At 35.4% G+C, this 24,574-nt stretch overlaps 1 protein-coding gene across 1 annotated transcript; it reads right to left on the bottom strand.

Moving 5' to 3' along the window:
* On the bottom strand, nt 1–24,309 carry LOC137394378 (protocadherin gamma-B7-like). The gene is made up of 12 exons (XM_068081091.1): nt 24,169–24,309; nt 21,491–21,620; nt 20,169–20,302; nt 18,246–18,414; nt 14,927–15,147; nt 14,658–14,792; nt 12,956–13,060; nt 11,851–12,051; nt 10,275–10,492; nt 9,287–9,478; nt 803–928; nt 1–423 (listed from the first exon to the last, which is right to left on the bottom strand). Exons 1-12 carry the CDS (start codon nt 24,307–24,309, stop codon nt 312–314), a joined length of 1,884 nt encoding a protein of 627 aa, XP_067937192.1. The 3' UTR covers nt 1–311.
* Between the last annotated feature and the right edge of the window lie 265 nt (nt 24,310–24,574).

A 24,574-nucleotide genomic window follows, 5' to 3' on the forward strand; every position in this document is an offset into this window, starting at 1 on the left:
CACAAACGTAAAGTTTTTGTGCTGACACAAAAAAAAACTTACACAACTAACACAACTAATAAGCTAACGAGCTAACTAACGAGCTAACAAAACTATAAATACCATAGCAATACATAAAACAACATTACAAAAAACTTCAGCAAAATGATCAAAGGACAACAAACAAACACTTCTGTACCAAGCTCTACTTGACAACCCAACAGCGCAAAATGAGAATTCATAACCTTTTCCAGTAAATCATATTGGAGCAGATAAATATATCGTTAATAGGATATTGGAGAGAGCTGAGAAGAAGCGAAGTTGTTACTACTTTACTGTGTCTTATTGTAATTTTGAGCCTGTGACATTATCTGCATCTGGTACGGGTTCATCCATTTGGCATCTGATGGGAACATCATACCAGGGAAGGCCATCTGATTGTACCTAAATAAGGATGAAATACACCTCTACACGAATTACCTTTCATAGAAGTCAAACATTCATTTGAATAGAAATAGGCAAGATAATAAACATGTACTCAATGTACTAATGTTAGAGTGGAACACCAGAATTTGGTCTATGAATACCATAATGATACATATGATACTTCCATGCCAAACTATTTTAATACCCTTCGAGTCATTTGAACCTCAGTTACTAAACACAGGGCTATGTCGCAATATATGCAGAATTCACTTTGATAAGAAATGAGCTTCAGTATAATGTAGTTGTGAAACAACAATTTAATAACACATCTGTCGCCTGATTGGACAAATGTACTAAAGGTAAAACGATACGTTTAATTTTACAAATAAAGCAATACATTTGATTGTTTGGCAATGTCTCAGCAGGAGTCAAAGGCTGATCCTTATCAGACTCTTGGGCATCGTCCTCTCCATTGTCCTCTATCAGGTTACCCTGATCGCCCTTCTTCTCTGCTATCACTCTCCTGTGTATATAGATGCCCGATAGCAAAGTATGTAAAAAGTGCCAAATGCACTACATAGTTTTTCAGCAAACTCGCTACTTAGGATATACAGTATGCCATGCATACCCTATACAGTAGACACTCCTATAATGTAAATTCTATGTAACGTAAAAAATTTATGTAAAGTTTTGCTTCGTACTACGTAAAAAGCCCCAGATAATGTAAAGTGTCAAGTCTGTACAAATTCTCAAACTCTAATTGAATAATGATAATCTTGTAGTTGGCCTTAAAATATCGCTTTCTTTTACCACACTTCTGAGACAAAAAGACATACGTATAGTGTTATCTCTATTATTTATACAAGTTCCATAACACTCTAGTTTGCTGTGATAGAGCATCAGATGTGTCAACAAAACAGAGAGAATAAGTACCTCGCTATTGTTCAGTAATACTTTTATGGTGATCGATTGGTGCAGGTGTTATAGCGTCAATTTACCAAAGAATGTCACGAGTTGGAGTATCGTTAAAAAATATCTTTTATCCTACCCTTCAACCCTGATGACATACGGACATGTCGACACCACTCTTATTATAGTAAAAATATATTTTTGTTTGACTTTATCGTAAGCGCATAAAATATGTAACGTACTTTTCGGACTATTAGCCACTAATTTTTTTTGACGATTTGAGCCACGTGGCTTATATAAGGGTGCGGCTATTCTGTGGCTTTTTCTTTTATTGCTAGGGCGCATTAACCAGAATCTCCGGTTAGTGCGCCCCTAGCGGTGAAAAAAAATACGAAACAATGCGTAACAGTACTGTTCCGTTAGACACTAGGTTAAAAAGCTTTGGTTAATACGAAACAGTGCCGTTAGGCACTGTTCTGTTTTAACCCATTCAGGACTAATTAGTTATTGGTTGACTGCTCCCCCAGCCCAATTAATTTTTCACTAGCCTTACAATTAAAATAGAGCTACACAAAATTGAGTATAACTAGAGTTCTTTTCAAAATAATCTTGATTTGTTTTTTGCAGCATAACAAAGACATTCCAGGCTACAATGTGATATAAATTTTTGTGCACCTTTACAAATTCTACTGACCACAATTTCTAATAATTCTGTGAACTTTTTTTTATCAAAATTGTTTTTCATGTTTCGTAGCAGCTCACAAGCAGTTTTTTGATACTGACATTGTTGGACCTATGTTAGATTGATAGCAAACTTTATCAGCAGCAAATAAAAAAAAAGATTTCTCAATTCCGAGCAATAGAACAGGTGTTACTAGCTTTTAACCAACACTACGTCACTGACAGTTTTATCAATTATATAATCAAACAATTTGTTAATTTATATTGAAATGCATTGCAGAGGTTATTATGAATATATTATGCATAAAAAATACTCAAGTTACCAGCTAACAGACAATCAATTACTAGCAAAAAAAATAGGTGTAAAAATACAGTAAAATATATTGTAAAAAATACAGTAAAAATGAATATGCATGAAAACGAAACAATATATACATGTATAATAAGGGTGTGTTCATTAAAAAATTATGACACGGTGAGAGTTATTTGATGCCAACTACACATGCATATTTGCTGCCATTATAAGTTAGTTGATGCAGTATTCATCAGATATTGGTGTTGAAGCCCTTGGCTCATCAACAATGGCATCATCACTCACAAGCCCTTGACTGTCTTCACCTACATGTAGCAAATATGATCGGTAGTAAGCAACCTATTTGCTTTCAAACTTCTTGTACAGCCTAGAAAAAATTGTGCTTTAGTAGCTTTTCAGGGTAAATACCTAATAACAAATTGAAAATACGTAGTCTACTGCAGCTAACAATTGGTAATACAAATTGCAAATATTTTTTGATACTGTAAATATAAACACAAAAAGTCATGAAGATGATTACTGTGGTAAGTGTCCCCTATCGACCAATATTAGAGTTTAGTGGTTGAGGCTAGTTTATAGTAGATGTTGAGGTTGAGAACTATATGCTTGACTAATTGTGGGTTGAACAATTGGATATAAATGAAATAAGAAATTTTTATTATCTTGTAGTTCTACAAGGAAATCATAAAACTATTGTTTATTATGGGGTAATAGAGTGATGAGTTCATGCTGCAAAAAGATCTAAATTTTATTGGATTGAAAATGTTATAATCATGTGTATCATGAAAAAAATCCATATCTTACACTGTTAGAATAAAGTTTGTTAGAAATTCACAAGAAAAATTTCGGCTTTTTATCGTTTTTTTTTCGGTAAAATTCTATAAATAGCCACATAAAACTTACCTTCTTCCATCAGAAAATTCTCATTTTCTTCTTGAACATTACTTTTGTTGCTATTTTCTTCCCCTGAGCTGATTACCGCATCTAATTCACTTAAAAATTTTGCCATCGTTCGGATAAACCTTTTCCAATATGGCGATCATCAAATTTCCAAAACAGTTGATATCTATCACATAATTTGTTAGTTAAAACTTTCTTGTCCAATCACATATTTGGTATCAAAATGATGCCCAGACTCTTAAACTTCGTTTGGTGAATGAATAAAACCGATGTACCTAAACAGCTAAGCAATAGAGCAAATCAAAGTTTAACCCGAGTACTTCGGGAATGGGCCCTGGAGAGCACAACTCTTCCCGAGGTATTCGGGAACAGTCCTGAGTGGGTTAAACAGCAAAGTTGCTGCCGCGTTAAAAAACACCGTCCTGAGTTCTGCAGCCTATGCAAAGGTGCAGCCTATGTATTGTTTTATTATGTTTTTTTGGAAAACAAAGCAGATGCGGCTTATATAGGGGTGAAGTTGATAGTCCGAAAAGTACGGTGCTAGTTTTCCTTTGCGGAATAGACCTTGCTGTCTAGAGAAAATAAAGAAATCATTGTGAACAGACATCGAAGATGTGTTAAACTTGTTGTAAAATTACAACAAGGCGATTTACAATACAAGGCAAATTACAATAAAAAGGCAATTTACATGTATTTCATTGTCCGTATAATGCAAAATCTCTATAACGTAAATGTTTCTGAACAGAGTATTTACGTTGTAGGAGCGTCTACTGTATATTTAATAAAAATGTACAAAATGCAGACAAACTATCTAATGCAGTATCGATCCAATATAGAAAACAATCTCATCAAAGTACTTCATAAAACCGTAAAAGCGAAAATGTTGTATAGAGGGTTACACGAAAGTATTGCATGCAATATGAGACCAAATAAGAAATTGACAGAGTACATGGATCCCGGCTAAACAACTTTAACTCCTTACGGTGTTCCTTAACGCCTCATTGTAAAGCGAAAACGTTGTATAGAGGGGTAGAGAAACCCATAGTAATTATCTAATGCAAACACTTCCTGGTAAAAATCATCAAAATTTTATGTATGTACGGCACATACTAAAAAATAGTTACAAAAGAGATGTTAGCCTTAGTAACTATAGTTAACTACAATAACTTCAGTGTATTTAGTGGCTGTGATCTGTAAGAAAATGTAACATTACAATGTACTATGTGCAGTAGCAGCAGTAGATACCATAAGGTAAAAATTAACAAATTTTATATAGGTATTGGACATATTAAAAATTAGCAACAAAATGGTATGTTAACCTTCCTAACTACATGTAACTATAGTTACCAACAATACCTTTAGTGTATTTAGGTCACTATTTAGCATTTAGTGTATTTAGTGGTTATTATCTGCAATAAAATGTAATAATACAATGTAAAACGCTTATGTGCAGTAGCAGCAATGTACTATGTGCAGTACGTACCGTATGTAACTCTTACCTTCGAGACAGACGTCTAACATAAACTTTGAATTTAACTTAAAATGAAGTTAGCTTACTAAACAAACACTTGAAACTAAATTTTAGTATGTATGTTTTTTGAACTAAACTTTAATTTTAGCAATGTCTAAAATTTTAGAACACGTCTGTTTCCGATTTCGTGTTCTCTATAACTTATAACGAATAACGCTGAACCGAGAGTGAGCATTGTATCTCTTTCAGGCATTATGGGAAGGATTTTGGCAAATAGCAAATCGGCATTTTTGTTATTTCAACGTGTTCAGCACACCGACTGCCAAATTTGAATTTTGAGAGAAATTTTTTGTTGATGTCGTACGGCGGAAAAAATGTCATGTGGTGGGGCAACAAACCTCGTGTTCCACTTCGCAAGGCAAAAAACGTATAACAGGGTAATCATATTCCGGGTTGCAGTGTATATGATATATGAAATATACAATACATAGTGCAAAATTTTACAAGATGTAATATGCAGCAGGTAGCATATTTCATTTGCTAAAGGAAATGTGCAAAATCACTTGAGTTTTTACTCCTCTGACAATAGGTGACAATTAGTATGCGTGCAAGTGCTAAAGCTGTGCATGTTAGAGACTAATCACAACAAAGACTTAATAAATAAATAAATAATAAAGGCTCAATGAAGGCTAAAATAAATACAAAGTAGATGTAATCCACAGCAACAACTTTTTGACTTACTCAGCCTCTATCCTACAAGCAGTAGATGATCCAAACGATGAATGAACCAATAATTAAGAAAAAACAAATTTTGATAGAGAGAAAACTATTACAGAGAGAAGACGAATCCTTTGATGAATACATCAACGTAGGTGAGGAATGACAATCATCTCTTATGTAAAGAAGCACCAAGTTATTTAAGTCTATTTGGCAACTGAAATCATCTCATGCTTCTGAAATAATCATCCATAACAAATTAATAGCCAGGCTAAGACTACCCCTTGGATGAGCTTGAGGAAGTCAGTGACTATATCTATGTAAGTTCGAAGTCAGTAACTACGAGGTCTGATCCAAAAGTTCCCGGAATGGAGTTGTATTCTTGTGCATATTCGCATGACGGAAAAACCCAATGCAGGGTTGGCTGAGAAACACCTCTGGAGTGTTGTCACAAAATTTCAGGTTGCTATGACAATGCGTTCTCGTGTGAGCCGACGATATGTCAAGGTCTGTCCGGTGCTTCCATCGATTGTTTAACAAATTTATCGTCATGTCTAATCAATCAGAACAGCATATTTGCATTAAGTTTTTTGCTAAATTTAGGAAAACAAGTACTCAGACAGCTGAAATGTTAACTATTGCTTTTGGAGATGCTGGTCTAAAGAAAACACAAATTTTTAAGTGGTACAAATGTTTATGTGAAGGTAGAGACAGCACTAAAGATGACGCGAGGTCTGGCAGACCAGCGTCGGCAACAACCTGCTCGTAAAATGACAGTGTGAGGTCACTAGTCTTGCCAGATCGACGTTTAACCATTAGAGATATCTGAAGAGACTGGACTTAGTTTTAGACATGTTCAAAAAATTTTAACAGACAATTTAAACGATTTTTTAACAATTTACGAGGTCTGATCCAAAAGTTCCCGGAATGGAGTTGTATACTTGTGCGTATTCGCATGATGGAAAAACCCATTGCAGCCTTAGCTGGGAAACATCTCTGGAGTGTTGTCACAAAATTTCAAGCTGCTATGACAACGCGTTCTCATGTGAGCCGACGATATGTCAAGGTCTGTCAGGTGCTTCCGTCGATTTAAAAAAAAATTATCGTCATGTCTAATAAACCAGAATAGCGCATTTGCATTAAATTTTGGGTGAAATTAGAGACAACAAGGATATTACGACCTATGAAATAAAGTTTTGATCATTCCTGAAAGCTTTCTTAAAATCGTTGCAAGCGTGCATCCTGATCTCGTTTTGGTCATCAGTTAGCAAGCTTGGCACGAACTTTGCTGCGACTCGTTTACGAGTATATCTATGTAAGTTCTCGTATATCTATGTAAGTTCAAGGTCAGTGACTATATTTATGTAAGTTCAAAGTCAGTGAGTATATCTATGTAAGTTCAAAGTCAGTGACTATACCTATGTAAGCTCAAGGTCAGTGACTATATCTATGTAAGTTCAAGGTCAGTGACTATATCTATGTAAGTTCAAGGTCAGTGACTATATCTATGTAAGTTCAAGGTCAGTGACTATATCTATGTAAGTTCAAGGTCAGTGACTATATCTATGTAAGTTCAAGGTCAGTGACTATATCTATGTAAGTTCAAGGTCAGTGACTATATCTATGTAAGTTCTCGTATATCTATGTAAGTTTCTCGTATATCTATGTAAGTTCAAGGTCAGTGACTATATCTATGTAAGTTCTCGTATATCTATGTAAGTTTCTCGTATATCTATGTAAGTTCAAAGTCAGTGACTATATCTATGTAAGATCAAGGTCAGTGACTATATCTATGTAAGTTCAAGGTCAGTGACTATATCTATGTAAGTTCAAGGTCAGTGACTATATCTATGTAAGTTCAAGGTCAGTGACTATATCTATGTAAGTTCAAGGTCAGTGACTATATCTATGTAAGTTCAAGGTCAGTAACTATATTTATGAAAGTTCAAAGTCAGTGACTATATCTATGTAAGTTCAAAGTCAGTGACTATATCTATGTAAGTTCAAATTCAGTGACTATATCTATGTAAGTTCAAGGTCAGTGACTATATCTATGTAAGTTCAAGGTCAGTGACTATATCTATGTAAGTTCAAGGTCGGTGACTATATCTATGTAAGTTCAAGGTCAGTGACTATATATCTATGTAAGTTCAAGGTCAGTAACTATATCTATGTAAGTTCAAGGTCAGTGACTATATCTATGTAAGTTCAAGGTCAGTGACTATATCTATGTAAGTTCAAGGTCAGTAACTATATTTATGCAAGTTCAAAGTCAGTGACTATATCTATGTAAGTTCAAGGTCAGTGACTATATCTATGTAAGTTCAAAGTAAGTGACTATATCTATGTAAGTTCAAAGTCAGTGACTATATCTATGTAAGTTCAAGGTCAGTGACTATATCTATGTAAGTTCAAATTCAGTGACTATATCTATGTAAGTTCAAGGTCAGTGACTATATCTATGTAAGTTCAAATTCAGTGACTATATCTATGTAAGTTCAAGGTCAGTGACTATATCTATGTAAGTTCAAGGTCAGTAACTATATCTATGTAAGTTCAAAGTAAGTGACTATATCTATGTAAGTTCAAAGTCAGTGACTATATCTATGTAAGTTCAAAGTAAGTGACTATATCTATGTAAGTTCAAAGTCAGTGACTATATCTATGTAAGTTCAAATTCAGTGACTATATCTATGTAAGTTCAAGGTCAGTGACTATATCTATGTAAGTTCAAGGTCAGTAACTATATCTATGTAAGTTCACTGTCAGTGAGTATATCTATGTAAGTTCATCAGCTAGTCTGGATAGAAAAGACCACCGTTTAGATAGTATAAAACCAGGTTTTAAATGACTATTTGAATTTATTGAATTTTGAACTATTTTATTTGATTTGCTAGTTTTTTATCCCAATCAAAGTAAAAAAAATCAGATTAGTACTTAAGAGAACCATTTACTATTTACGATAAAAACTAAGTGTAAAGTCGAGACGACTGTGAGAATAGAGAGGCGGAGATCAGAAATGACCGCTCTATAAAGCTATTTGATCAGAAAGTATCAAGCTAATGAAAATAAGCATGAAAGCAAATAGTCTTGTGTGATGTCTAGAATAAAGAGATGCTGAACATGAAAATACGGGATATATACATGTAGATATGAACTTTGCTATCATCCGTCAATGCTGTTCAAAGTAAATTAGACAATGATAGAAAAATAATAAGAATTAGTCAAGTGAATTGGAAGAGAAAATTCTTTTTGCACAACCCGTTTAATAATGTGGATTGGCAAAGTGTTGGTGTAAAGTGTGGTAAACATTTTAGGGAAGTAGAAATGTAATGGATGGTCGGCAGATTAGAGACCTGAGTATTTTAAGCAGCAAATAACTAAAAATACAGTTAGTTCATCAGCATTAAGGACATTTAGACACTGACCATAACTGTTCATATTAACTCTAAATAACTCTAAAACATAATTTTTTGAAAGTGTTCTAATTTTTCTTACTAGTCTTCGATATTAAGAGATACCGACTTGGATATGACAAAGTATGATTCTAGTAGAAGAGCGATAGACCTTTTGGTGTTACAACTAGACTCTGATGAGCAGAGAGACATTTATTAGGCAAGTAATCAATCCAACAAACTGACCGAGTGAGTAGTCAACATGATAAATGAGAATTCAAGCATGGACTGAAAGGCATGCACTGTGAGCAACCACAATATGAAGAAATGCACCAAATACATAAAAATCTGAGACAGTTAAACCACAAATGAATATTTTTCCTACAATTATACTTTCTACAACAATCAGCTCTAGTTGCCCAAATGTGAAAATACATATGACATTGGCAGCATGCTGCCTCTAAAAAGACATCTAGTCAAGATCGACCAACTTACTGTTTCCAGTATATTGTGAGCAAGAGAATCCCAAATATTGCTGCGGCACCTATGACAAGCCCCATGACAATGAAGGCTATATCGGTAGCACCCCCTCCTCCACTTGATATTATGGGCTTAGCTGTGACAGTGATGATGTCAGAGAGGTTTCCAAAGTAAGAGTTTAGTTGAGCCTGGTTAGCGTTGAGAACCCTGTAAGAGAGAAACAGGTCTACAAATTATATTTGCTATAATGCCGAATCATAGAGCAAACATTGGCCTCTATCCACAAACATAAATGCGTATTTCAACAAACCAATATGATATAAATTGATAGCGTGTGCAAAATACTTCAGCAAAATCTTACAATCTTACTTAGAACTTACTTACAATCTTAGCAATCTTACTTCAGCAAAATCTACAGCTTTGACCCGAAATATTGTATGCGTTTATACTTGTACTGTATTATCAAAATGAAGAAATCGACCTTCTATTCAGAGCCTTAAGTTACATTCAATGAACGATATTTTAAAAGCAATTCAGTTAAAGTCCAGCTCTGCAGAACTGTCTTGGCATTCATATCTATACTATCATTTATTCTACAAAAAAATGTGTGTCAACGGAATTGGTCTACTCAAATTGATCACAGTTTATCCAATTTTACCCTTTTATAAAATCTTACCCAGAGAGTTAAGGCTTTTATTAGTTAAGATTGTAGCGGATCCCACTGTGCCATTTCTTTCTATTAACTGAACATTAATAAACAGCTGAACGTGAACAACATAAACTTGCAATAGTAAAGTTCCAAGTAAAAAGGACACAACAAAAATTATTTCTAATGGAATTTGTTGGTCTTGTTTATTTTTTAACTGAGAACTCCAACTTTTAAAATAAGAATTAATCCATAACTAAAGTGAATTCTTTTATTCTACATAGAAACAGATCCTTAAACTCTGTGTTTGCCACACATCGTATTACATTGAAAGTATCCCACTCGGTAAGAAGTTACCCAAGCAGATCTCTTCGGTCCATCATAGTATTCTTATCAGCAAAAGCAAACATAGTGATAGTGGAGATCGTTTCTGACACAGGTTGTGTTTGTTCAACTCGAACATCAATTCCTAGAATCTTGCTTAGGTTTCCAGCTAAGTGAAGGACAGCCGGTAAGTCTTTATATGGAATGCTAGCTTCATATGACACTCTGCTCTCATTCCTAGTCACCAACAACTGTAAGTATAAGACTCTCACTAGATGTAGTAGTAATATGTAATAATAATATATAGTACTAATATAACGATAATATAAGCTCGTCTATGGCTTAATTGGTAAGGCTGTGGACTGGCAACTGGGAGTGTCCGAGATCAAATCTTTTGCGATATGGATTCTTTATTTCAAGATTTTAATAGCTATCGCTGGACATACGCAGAGACAGATACACGAATTAGCAGAAACACAGACATACTTTGAGATATATATATATATACATAGTAATAATCTGGTAAGAGATATATAAAACTTCACGATTTCCAAAAATCAGCAGACGATTGAGTATTGCAAGTAGATGATTCATGATATATTGCAATATTATTATGCAAAAAAGCATGTAAATTTGTATTAATATTTTTATATACTTCAACTTAAAAAAAACTGTTTTGCATTCATGACAATTAGAAACATTTATTTCATGAATTTATTTTTATGACCTTGAGTGTGGAAGGCCATGGAATGAGCAGATTATAAGACTAGAAGGTCCGTGCGTTTTAGTTCCAGTATCACTCACTATAGAAATCATTAGGTGGGAGATAAATCACCATTCCATGATTATATCATGGATACGATTGGCGATATCTTTTAAATCATGGCGATGTATAAATTGCCATATCGTGAAGATCTACAGATACTAAAAAGAGTAGAGAAGACAACTACAAAGAACTGCTGAATAAGAAAACTATAATCGGAGAGTTCAGTGTTGAAAGACCAATCCTGAGTTCACACAAATTTTCTTATGTTAAAAATTCTTAATAGGCCATGGGGCTTCAAAAATATTTAAGCTTTTATAGAAAACCTTCTCCGTCATGTTTTGTCATATTTTATAGAAAATGACTTGGGCACTCCTAAGCATAAGCTCCAACTGAAGTAAACAGAAGAAATCTCTATGCAACAAATAATCACTACTTTGATGTTACACAGTTGTTTACTCGCATGCCATATTGCTTCTTCAATCACCTTATGACACTGTGATTTGTCGATCATTTTAATGACCGCTGTTGTTTTTAAACGGGCCATCTGAAACTTTGTCCAGTCTTGCTGCATTATTAGCAGCGAGGTAAAATTAACTGTGCTCAGATAATAAACTCACAGCAGAGCGTCGCATACCAACACTCTGCAGTTATTAGCCCATGGGAGGTATTGGCTTATAGGCAAAATAGTTTATCACCCAAAGGTTCTCATTTTGAGTCATTCTATGATAGCCGTGGGTTAATTTTTCTAAGAACAGTATATATATATAAAGCAAACCATCCACTAGCACTTAGAGAAATTATTATTGCCGAGTGCGCAAATCATTCTGCTAATATATATTTAACCTTGAATCGCTTGCTGGATCTTTGACCGGTGCTGTGTCCATTCCTGTCGACTGCCTCGACTAAAAGGTCATACTGAGAGAGAGTGATAGTTGAAGCCAACAATACTACTGCTCCACTGTCAGATATTATCTTAAAGTAGGCACTCGGTTGTATAAGACCAAAGGCTAATGTAGAGTTGTCTCCCTCGTCTGGATCTGAAGCCTATGAAATGTGAAAACGAGGATTATTTTCACACCATGAATTATATACCAAAAGCAGCTAAGCATTGTCTCAAATCTTGTCATCGGATTACTGAGTTTTATCCAATAAGAAGTAATAAAATATAATAAAACAACAAACAAACAATTTTGATAGAAATTAAATATGATTCGAACTCTATGACTATACAAACTACACTCATAATTCACTAGAGCTATGATCTACAATTTAATTTAATAAGCATGTCTATACACGTACAGACATGCCTATACATGTATAGGCATGTCTGTACATATATAGGCATGTATAGGCATGTCTGTACATATATAGGCATGTCTGTACATGTACAGGCATGTCTGTTACATGTATAGGTATGTCTGTACATGTATAGGCATGTCTGTATATGTATAGGCACGTCTATATCAATAACAAATACATATGGTCTTTTTATGCTTAGATAGCAGACACTTTGTTCCCTTTTGCAGTGTAAATTGAAAACTTGGCTGGTGATTGGCTTTTTTTACTATTTATTCTCCTGATTGGCTTACTTTTACTAGCTATGTTCTGATTGGCTTACTTTTACTAGCTATGTTCTGATTGACTTCTTTTAACAAATTGTTCTACTGATTGACCATTTTTCGTTAATTTTACTCCTAATAGCTACTTTATACTAATAGCCCTCCTGCTTGGCTCTTGATCACTAGTGTCATCCTGGCTAAACCATTGTTATGTTCAGATTTATCTCAGCCCAAAATAATGTTTTCCTAACAACAAATATGACAATAGAGCCCATCCAGTATCAGACAGTATACAGTACGTGTACTTGTTGTCTAAATTGGTATGTGAGATGTATGTGGCAACCACATTGTGCATAGAGCACAGCAAGGTAAGAGGTCACTAGACTTACCCTAATGTAGGCCACAGTATCACCCTGGGCGGCGTTATCTGGAATTCCAATATGACCTGCTGTGTCAAACCTTGGAGGGTTGTCATTTTCATCACGTATTGTCACCTAAAACACAGATAAAACTATATATAGCGCTGACATAATAAATCACAGCTTAGAAGAAGTTACCTGAACCCGGGAATTACCTAAAGTGTGGTAGAAGTTATTGCGGTACCAGTTTTTCAAATGCACATGTCATTCAGGAACTTAAAACATTAATGAATTTTGATAAATAAGTTACTTACATCGATGATACGATTATCACCCTACTTTTCAACTAATAACAAAGCACCCAAAGCAGAAGTCTCACATGCTTAGTATTATTATTGCTTGTTACCTTTCATTCTATTGGCTGCAATTAACCTTCTAAACAAAAGTAAGGTCCTTGACCTAAATATAGCAGTAAATGTTTAGAATAAATTTTATTAGAGAGTTCAGTAGAATACCAATGAGATCGCAAGGATTTTGTTAATTGTTTTGACAGATTCAAAGTTCGCACAGGCCAATGAGAGCAGGACTACCCAGCCATGTCAGCCAATGAGAGCAGTGAACAACAGTTATTCTAGCTAATAAAAGCAAGGCCACTCAACCAAGTCTACTAATGATAGCGAGGAACTGTTTAGTTTAACTAATGAAAGGCCACTCAGCAATGTCAGCCAATAAGAGCAGGAAACAACAGTTATTCCAACCAATGAGAGTAGGACTACCGAAACAATATTAAATAAATATAATGCTTCTTTTAATGATAATTTTTTTCAAACCAACACAAACGAAGATAAAATAATTCACAAAAAATGCTTTTCTATAGAAATTATTATTGAGAATGTGGATATTATCAAACAGAGTCAAAAGCGCTGCTTGTATGAGTAGAATCCGGACAAGGACAAGAAGTTTATAGACTTTTGTTGTGATTGTATAGCTGGCATGAGTAAGGGGAGATAAATGATGAACAACTGTCAAAAATAAACAAATAAATAAACAAATGCAAGTAGCATGGACTACTGAACAATATGATTGTTTAAAAAGATTTTCAGAGCGTTAATAACAATTTCCATCAAACAGTAGGAAAGCATAATTAACTGGAAAAATGCAAAGCATTGGGACGACTCTGTTACCATGTTACAGCAAAGGTACAATTTATTTCAGCTATTTGATGCATTGCCAAAGCCCATGATATACATGTATAGTCTATTGTAGCAAGTGTAGCCTGTGGTTCATACATTTTCTTTGACAAAATGTATGTGGCGGAAGCTAACAATCAGACAAGCAGAATGCCGACTCGGCCCGACTCGGGAACCACTCCTAAACCGACCCGTAAAGAGGCGGAGCGAAGCCCCACAAAAACTATATAAAGACGAAATGAAGGCCAAGAAAGCAGAGTTCCCTTTCTTGTCAATACATGTTCTGTATAATGTTCATGTAAAGTAAATACTTATATTCTCAACTGGAAACATACTGCATTGTATCTTTGAGTTTAGACGTAGAGCCAGCAAAGGGGACGCGGCAAATTCCTTTACATGTAAAAACTTACAACGCAGCATTTGCAAAAGAGCTTCATAGATGTATCGGCTTAAATATAAAATGAATCAATTTACAGCATTATAAAGGTTTTAAACACATGATGACAATTTATCAGGGGAGATAATGCCAAAAGCATATATACCTGGATAGTGGTTACATCAAGCTGTCTGGTTACCTCTCTTGCCATGCGTAGTTTGTGAGTAAAATTATATCCTGAATTGGCGCTGTCTAGTGCTATATTAGGGATAACATGCATTAGTTCTGAAATGACATCTTCCTACAATAAACCAACGAAATATTTGAAAAGAAAGCAATTGAAATACTGTATGTTTAAAATAGAGCTTTCCGGAGCTATAACATTGTTAAAACAAGTCAATCACCAGCATAGAAATGCAGGAATTTACTGCATACCTGTTTTAAACCAGTGACTTGTTCAAAGATGTCAGCACTTAACTTGCTGAGCAGGTATTCAGCATCCCTCTGATGTCTAGGGCAGTTTGACATGTCTCGCCTTTCGCGATACTCTTCACGAAATGCTTGAATTTTTAAACTGTATAAAACTCTCTCTTCCCGATCAAATGTAACATTTGAGAAGAGCTTGCCAGTAAACTGGTCCAAGTAGAACAGCCCATCTACAAGTTATGAAGGTTTAATTGCTTGAGCCATCTAAGCTCTGGCACAATGTACTTGAATGGGGCTTTGAAAAAGGAAAGTTGCTGAGGGCAAGAAGTGAAACTATAAAGTGGAGGCGAGAAGGAGGGCTAGAAAAATGAGCGAAAAAGTGAGACAGAGAAAGGGACATGGAAAACGATTAGATGAAGGCTGGAAAATAAAGTGAGGAAGGAAGGCAACAGAAGAGGATGCAATATTGGCTAAGAAAAGAAAGCTAAAAGAAAGGGTTACAAAGGTTGCTTAAGAAAAGGGGCTAAGAATAAAGGCTAGGAAAGAGACTTCGGGAAAAAGACTTCACATAAGGGAGGGCTAGAGAAAAGAGCCACATAAGGAGGGCTAGAGAAGAGGGCTACGAATGATGGCTTGGAAAGGGGGGCTATGAATAAGCGCCGAATGATGGCTTGGAAAGGGGGGCTATGAATAAGCGCCGAATGATGGCTTGGAAAGGGGGGCTATGAATAAGCGCTAGGGAAGAGGGTTACAAATGGGTGTAGGGAAAAGGGCCACAAAGGGCGGCTAAGAAAGAGAGCTACAAAAGAGAGCAATGAATGAGGGCTAGAGAAAAAGGCTATGAATGAGGAATAGGGTTATAAAAAGAAAACATTAGGGATTTACAATGCCAGTTATCGAATTACTTGAGCGTCTACCACACTACCTGTAGAGCTACATAATGTTATAACATTAACCATAAATAAGCATTATCCATGATTGAAGGATTTGTTATGCCAAAATAACAGCAATAATAATATAATACTTTTAACTAAAACTTTGAAAACAACTGAAAAAGTGAAATTTCATTTGAGAAGAAAATTCGCAAGCTCTATATAAAGCAATTCTCCAAGTCTGCTAGTAGGGATCAATGCCTATTACACTGCAAGTACAGGTAACCAATTATACAAACATACTAAATGGCAAGTATATATTAATAGAGCGATCTAATGTTGATTAACTTTATGAATGTCAAGCAGGAGCTGTTTATAGTTCTGAGCCATCTATGTGCAAAAGATCATGGGTAAACAGTAAGTCACACCAACTATACCCACGGTAATCACTGACAGTTCATATGAGCAGGTCTGAAGTGACATCACACGCAACTAATCGGTGATGACATGATGGTGATTGGCTGTTGCAAATTACTTGATCTATATTTCCCTTCATGATTGTTGCTGCGAGACCAGCATTTCACTTTTTTATCAGCCACATGGTATAATGAGAACGCTATACCAAGGGCTCTCCGCTGATGTAAATGCAAATGGTTTTACGATAGTGTGAACAGCGTCTATGCAACTAAAATCTAGTCCGCCAAACCCCAATAGGTGTGACAACCTTCACCTATGTGAAGATTGGACTACAATGTTTGTTATAGTAAAGAGTATTGATTACATCTAAGACTAGACAGTCATCGTGGTCATACTTTCCTGAACATGTAAACAGCTGATAACTAGCGTATGGTAACAGTGGTGCCCACCATAAACCAGGATTAAGCTATTAAATATTTCTCAATGACTAGCGCTATACAACAACCAGTTTGTTTGCTTGTATTTTGTATCATTAAAAGTTACTGATATTTAAAAGAAAATAGAAAAGTTATTTTAAAAGAAAATAGATTACGTAGCCATTGACCTTTTGCCATTATTAATTATTCCTTAATGAATTATTTTCCATAATGATACAAGCACACAAACGGCAGTTATAAAATGCTAACCTAAATAAGTGAGTAGCTAGCCAACTTGTCATGCAATATTTTAGTAGATTTGACTAGCCTACATGTAGATGTCTATGCTGATACAAGTTCAATAGCTCTAATGGGTAGCCAGTTCATAATTACTGCTCAGTAGTGCACCAACATCAGAATTTTTTTATTTTACAGTTGTTTATAATAGAGATATTTTTACTCAAAATTTACTCGAGTATATTTGCATTGTCTTCAATTACGTACTAAGATTTAAACGACTCTGTAAATACACATCATCAAAGCACTACCACTGAAACACATTACGTTCCCTTACTCGATACAAAGTTTATGATATATTCTGCTACAATTTAAGACGATAATGAACTAATTGGTTGACTTTTACAAAAAAGGGATTATTACTGTTAACTGATGCTTGTTTGACTTGATAAAATACGATAATATTGTTTCTGAATTGCCAGTATGTCAGAAAGAATTCGTGTTGAAGAAAGGTTGAGGTAGTGCATCGGTACCAGAGCTGACATGTTAGATTTGGTACAAACATTTATGTATTACATTTTCTAGACGCAGTGCACTTTAACGTTGCAAGTTGCTGAAAAATATAACCGATATAATAAGTCTAAAATCTCTCATATCTAGGACTCTTTTCTTGGTTGGCGGTGTTACAAGAGAATCATTATACCAATCCTTGTATACAGGAAGTACTTAAAATTCAACATGCATTTTAAATCAACATAAAGGTGAATCTATATAGATAAATCTCAGTGTTTGTTTGTCGCCTGTCCAGTTTTAGCGATTAAAATCTAAGAACAGAAAATCTGTTTGGCACTAGATTTGATTTCGCAACTTGAAAGTCTGCAGACAGACGTCCTAACCGCTAGGCCAAGCGGCTACATCCCTATACAATAGAATAATTGTGGTCATACTCCTTATACCGGTTAAAATATGTATGGTTGAAGCGCTTTCGAAAACACTATTGGGTACTACTAGTACGCTTGAAGATCATGATTGTGTGAGAGATCTTTCCACCCTATGTAACAATTGTTTGTTAAGCTGGCTTCAGACATGGCTCTTATTATTATAAAGATTTAGACTAGCTCTAAAATTGAACTAGTTATGTATACAAATTATGTGATAATAAGATGCAAAATATGTGATGATAAGCCATCGCGGTAGTTTTAACGTATTAGAAAATCAAAAACTGGTAGTTTCAGCCGACCTTAATCCAATATGCTCATTGGCTGAAATTAATCTTATGTAGATACTAGCCAACCATATCAAATATTGCGTGGGAATGGCATATTTCAGCCTTCCATATTCCTTAACTGGTAATACATGGATGTCTAGTCAAATATTTAATCATACCTTCATTGCCTTCAACAATCTTGTAGCGAACTGCTCGACCTCTTTGCTCGTCAGAAGATGTTAGATCAATGATCTCTACAGGAGGTGGAGAGTTCTCATCAACAAATCCTGCATATGTTTCTTTGGCGAATCGTGGTCTGGGATCACTTTCATCGACGACAACCTTTACCTGCACAGTGGTACATTCATGGTATAAGTGGCTTTTACCTGCACATTGGTACATTCATGGTATAAGTGGCTTTTACCTGCACATTGGTACATTCATGGTATAAGTAGCTTTTACCTGCACGGTGGTACATTCATGGTATAAGTGGCTTTTACCTGCACATTGGTACATTCATGGTATAAGTGGCTTTTACCTGCACGGTGGTACATGGTATAAGTGGCTTTTACCTGCACGGTGGTACATGGTATGGTTGATTGTACCTACACAGGGGTACGTGTTCTAAATGGCGTAAGGCTGTAATAAGTGCTGATAAGCAGTGTTCAGCTGTCACCAAGCAACCAATGTTTCACCAATGAAATTCTATATATCACAGAGTTATCAGTAAAGCACTATCATAGAGCTAGCCATTAAGCATTAAACCATATGCCGGTCTTTGAACTACTAGAATGACTGCCACATCAGGCATAGAACTACTTGCTTTTAATAAAGTAACTATAAATGCATCCTTATCACAACACCCATAGAGTTACCAACATGTGTATTGATAAACAGATCATAACTACCATATGTTGGTTAAACCAACCTACTACCTTGCTACTAACCCATTAATACATTCATCATAGAGGTAGCATCATACATCTAGACTAAGCATAGCAACCGTAGTATGTGCTATTATTTATAGAACTACGGTACTTGTAATTTCAAACTGCCCATAGAGCTACATGTAGCTATAGCAGTAAAAGCATTTTTATATAATCACTATTTTATTTATATATAACAAAAACAAAAATATACATTTTAATTATAGTACTAGATTGCTAAACTCCAGAAATATGGCTGCAATAAATTCTGTTTGCCATAAACTTATCTCACAACAATATACTCAATATGCTGACACCAATATACACAATATGCTGACACAATATGCTGACACAATATGCTGACACCAATATACTCAATATGCTGACACAATATGCTGACACAATATGCTGACACAATCAAACCTTTATTTACGATCACTTCAACGTATGGATGTCCCAACTTATGATGTAACATTGTAACAAATAATTTGTCTATAAACCCAACAACTTCAACATAGTTTTTCGAGACATGAAAGTGAAAAGGAGGGTAAAACTGGAAATATAACACAAAATATAAAAGCAATTAAAAAGCCATATACAAAGTTTGATGGAGTTATGTGACAATTTCTCCATCATCTACTTTCGACCCAATGCGCCATTAAGTCTACACTTCTAAGGTAAAAGAAAACAAATTCTTTTCTATTGATTATTCCTTTATATAGTTTTTATCACATAATCTAGATTGTTATTTTTTTTTAGTTTTTTAAATTAAAGATACATTTGAAATAAATCTGGAACATGACTCACCTACAATTCCGCAATTTATCATGGTAATACCATCTTTGCTTATCACAATTCAAACAACAAATGATCCCCAACCATATTATAGTATCAGTGATAAAGCTATTGTAAGAAGACAAGACTGTTAGGGTTAGCACTAAGGTATACCAACAGACAGTGTTAATGGCACGGGCTGGTGCAGGCTCCCAGCCACTCTGTGGGAGGGTGCTACAGGCCCGCCCCGCCACTCTGTGGGAGGGTGCTACAGGCCCGCCCCGCCACTCTGTGGGAGGGTGCTACAGGCCCCCCAGCCACTCTGTCGGTCTGCTACACAATACATCAGACTAGCATGAAACCACTGACGACCTTTAGCATGGGTTCCTACTTCCTACCTACCAATGTGTAAGCAATGGTCGGTGGTTCATAGAAGTCTGTTGCCCGCACACTTAGCTGATGCTCTGATCCACCCTGTAGTGGCTGGCTCACAGAGATATCACCACTAGAGGAATTTATGCTGAAAAACTTGCTTTCTCCTAAAAAGAAAACAAAGTACTAAGTATTTTAATGATTTTAATATAATATCATCACCAATACAGAGAGTAAGCAGCTGGGTTGGTATTGGCCGACCTGTCCGAATATAAAACTCTAAATACTTCCTACAAGCCTCCTATTGGTCATAGGAATACTATATAAGCCTACCACACTATTATATATATAATAAAGTGAAAGTTTCCACCATTGAAAATCTGATAAATTCTACTACTGACAAGGTACTTTTATTCATACCTGAGCAATGTAACTGATAAATTCAGTGAACAACTTTCATATTTTAGTCAGGAGGTCAATAATACCTGTCGCATTTTCCATTAACACAGATGAAAATTAATCCAACGGATTAATTTTGGACCCGCATTTCAGTATAATGGACCAACATCATGGACCAGCATTTCAGTATAATAATTCTATTTAATAGCATTGCCCAATTAAAGTTACATGTTTTAAATTTTAGAGAGTAAGAATAAATAGATGAATATGATATATCTTGTAACAAAAAACAAACTGTTGATCATGAAACGCAAAATATATTGATCCGGTCAGTTTAGTAAAGATCACTGGGTAAGATTTAGTAAATTTTTTGGTACAAGTTGGGCTGAATATTTTTCTTTTTAACTACACTACCATCAGATTGCCTCTGCAATTCATATAAAGCTCTCATCTGTTTTTTATTTCGCTATATTCTTTACTATAATAAGAGCTGTGTCCATCCAAAGTTATGAATGGAGGCTGGGAAAAAGATTGCATCGCATGGGATTTGAACCCATGTTTACTATGATAGTAGTGTTTTAGCTATGACGTTATAATATGAATTAGAATGAAAGGCAAGACAGGAGTTGAAACTAGTTCATTATTGTACCACACCAGTGATGGCACTTCCAAGCCCAGCTCTTCTGTATTTGGCTTGGTAATACAAAAGCTAGCTTGCATGGAAAGTCAACTGCTTAACAACTTTGTGATAACTTCAAAAGATCTTTACTATGAAAAGAATAGGATATAAAGGGTATTTGAACTCCTGATTTTCAGCTTGGTAGACTTACACTCTAACAACTGAGTCAATCAGTCACCCACTAGCACCCCAGAATAATTATACACATATTTATTCTAGCACGGCACACTAGACTGCCAGGTTACTAGTACAGTATATAATATTTATGACAAACCTTCGATAGTATAGAGGTAGTCACCATATCCTGCTGTGATCTCTATTATAACGGTACCAACTGTTACATTATCTGTCAGGAAGAGCTCATAGAGAGGCTGTTGAAACACTGGTATGGAGTCTGCCACATCCTAGAATAAAATATTATTAAATAATAATAACAATAATAAGAACGATACTGATGACCATATTTGGGTATTTCAAGCCAAGGAATATGTGAGTGTTGTCCTGAGTTTCTCACTAGCTGCCACCCTCATGACAGTGCTGGGAAGTTCACCCAAAAACAGGTTTTGCGTGGAGCCAGGAATCAGGCAGATTCCACCACTGAGACCATTGTGTTATCAGGCTGACCCTTTAACCGTACCATACCAATGGTGGTACACCACCATGGTACCGATGATACCACACCAATGCTTCAAAATTGTAGTTAAGATATAAACATGCACATTATATATATACATTATATTTGTGTTAGATGAATGTCTGGTATTCATTGGGTAATAAAATAATTAATTCATCTAACACAAATATAATGTATATATAATGTGCATGTTTATATCTTAACTACAATTTTGAAGCATTGGTGTGGTATCATCGGTACCATGGTGGTGTACCACCATTGGTGTGGTACGGTTAAAGGGTTAATATACTTTACATTTTAAGGGATTACACTTTAATAAAATAATTACCCAATGAATTTGAGTAACTTAAGCTGATAACTTAACCTAGTATAACCTTTTACTAAAATAAGAGCGGTGTCTGAAGCCAGCTTAAAAGTTGACTTGCAACAAAATTCACATTACAGTTATTTGGTATCATAAGATTCACCATGTCTTACTCTGTTGTGTTGTAGGTGCAAAATATATAGAAATGTGATTACAAGCTCTTAAAAGCTCAAAAACGAACAGTTAATCGCAGCCACACGAGACCGCCGTAGTTTGGATTCGCTTTCCAAAACGGCTCAAATGGGACGTAATTGTTACAGGATGGTTTCTGTTTACACTTTTATGCAACCTCATTGATCGAAATATTTTCACAAATATACTTCACGCATCCAATAAAACCATGTCTATTGTTTTTACGCGTCTGTTTTATCGTCATTGTAATGCTGTCACTTTTAGCACTGATATCTTATAACTTACCGTAAAAAATTGTTAAACTTTTTAACCTTACCTCGAAGGAGTATATATCATTGTCTGATAATCATGACGAGCCTGTTGGTTACCTGTGATAATCGAAAAGAGCTGCAAAAATTATTTGCGAAGTATTGGGTCACATGATCAGATTACGACTTGACGATTGAATAATGCCGAAAGAAAACTGTAAAGTAGCGAGCATCTATATTTGATACGGGGTCTTCGGTAAAACCTGAAGTGTTTGTCATAAACTAGTGCTATGATAAGTTTTACATTAAGCTTTTTATTGGCCTTTCAATTCACGTGAGAACATGCGTGATAAGACGATAACCAAACTGGAATGACTACGTCAGATAAATAAACAGATTCCAATCTACGGCGGCTTTTCGTTTTTGAGCTTTTAAGAGCTGGTAATCACATTTCCACGTATTTGACAGCTACAACACAACAGAATAAGACATGATGAATCTTTTGATACCAAATAACTGTAATGTAAATTTTGTTGCAAGTCAACCTTTAATAATCGTTAAGTTATGCATAAAGATCTCTCATGCAATCATGATCTTCAAGCATGTTAGTAGAAACCAATGGTATTTTCCACAGCACTTCAAGCGTGCATATTTTAACTGGTATAATGAGTATGACTATAACTATTTCATTGTATAGCAATGTAGCTGGTAAGTAACCTCGCCTAGTAAATAGAACGTCTGCCTGCGAACCTGGATGTTCCAAGTTCAAATCTAGTGAGAAGTGGATTTTTCATTTCTAGACTTGAATCGCTATAGCTGGACACAGGACAGATGACAAAGAAACAAAGACTATGATTTATATATAAATATATAGAATACACAGTGATATACATGAAGAAAAGGCAGCAATGCTGCTCTGCTCTTTGTAGTGCGGCTTCTCCTTCCATAATGTTGGAGGGAGTCTTTGTTCTAGTCTTGGCAAAGAAAGCTCCTCTTCCTTTTGCCAAGTGCTGGGTAAGTCTCTTTGTTCTAGTTAACCAGCGCTATTTGGTCTACTAGCTGAGTTGTCCAGCCGAGCTGGCCCAACCTTATGACCGGCTCGGCTTCCATCACACAGGTAATGTGACAGGTAATGTGATAAGCAATGTTGAAATATAGTTTTTTAAATATCATTGATAGGTAAGAGATATTGGAAACTGAAAACATGAAAAGAAAGATAAAAAAATAGAACTGCTGGAATAATTTGAAAAGCAAATGTCTTATTTGCACTTAAAAAGAGGTTTTCAAACTTGTACAGTGAAAGGTGTGCTAACGGGCATGCACAGCGAGAAAATAATTAAGAGAAGAAAGCACTACAAAAGCAAGTGAACAAAATTGTCTAACGCTCTCTTTCACAAATATTCAACTGTTATGATCTTGCGCCGCCATTACCTCACTATAGCCCCTCATAAGACTACGGCATAAAAATAAGAGCACAAACTCTGAGCTTAGCTTGTCACAGTTTGGTAACTCACCTGCCAGTAAACAGCATATAAGGAGGATTGAAAGACAACAAAACAAAGTGAGGCACCAACCTCCACATCAACCTGAATGAGTAGTTGAGATGTTCTGCGAGGTCGTCCAAGATCATAGGCTATGACTGTCAAGTTATACTCTGACACCTTTTCATAGTTGAGGAATTGTCTAACCAATAAAACAGCTACAATAAGAAACATGCGAGTTGACCAAGTTGGAGCTATGATTAGAAATACTTTAATGCTTTATTACAGAGGAATATTACTAATCCTCAGAAAGTCAGGCGCAAAGAACAGGAAGTGTCAAGATGATAAAATTAGCCAGTCATTACTCATACACCTTGTTTAAAAATATTAGTTTATAAAAGTATTTGAGACTTCAAAATACAGATGAACCAAGAAAGATACGGTCACCAAGAAAAAGTTGGAGAAATATTTTTGCTTCCCATTCAAGCTAATGATTCTA

The sequence above is a fragment of the Watersipora subatra genome, chromosome 4 (assembly GCF_963576615.1).
Source record: "Watersipora subatra chromosome 4, tzWatSuba1.1, whole genome shotgun sequence".
In the NCBI taxonomy this organism is placed as follows: Eukaryota; Metazoa; Bryozoa; class Gymnolaemata; order Cheilostomatida; family Watersiporidae; genus Watersipora; species Watersipora subatra.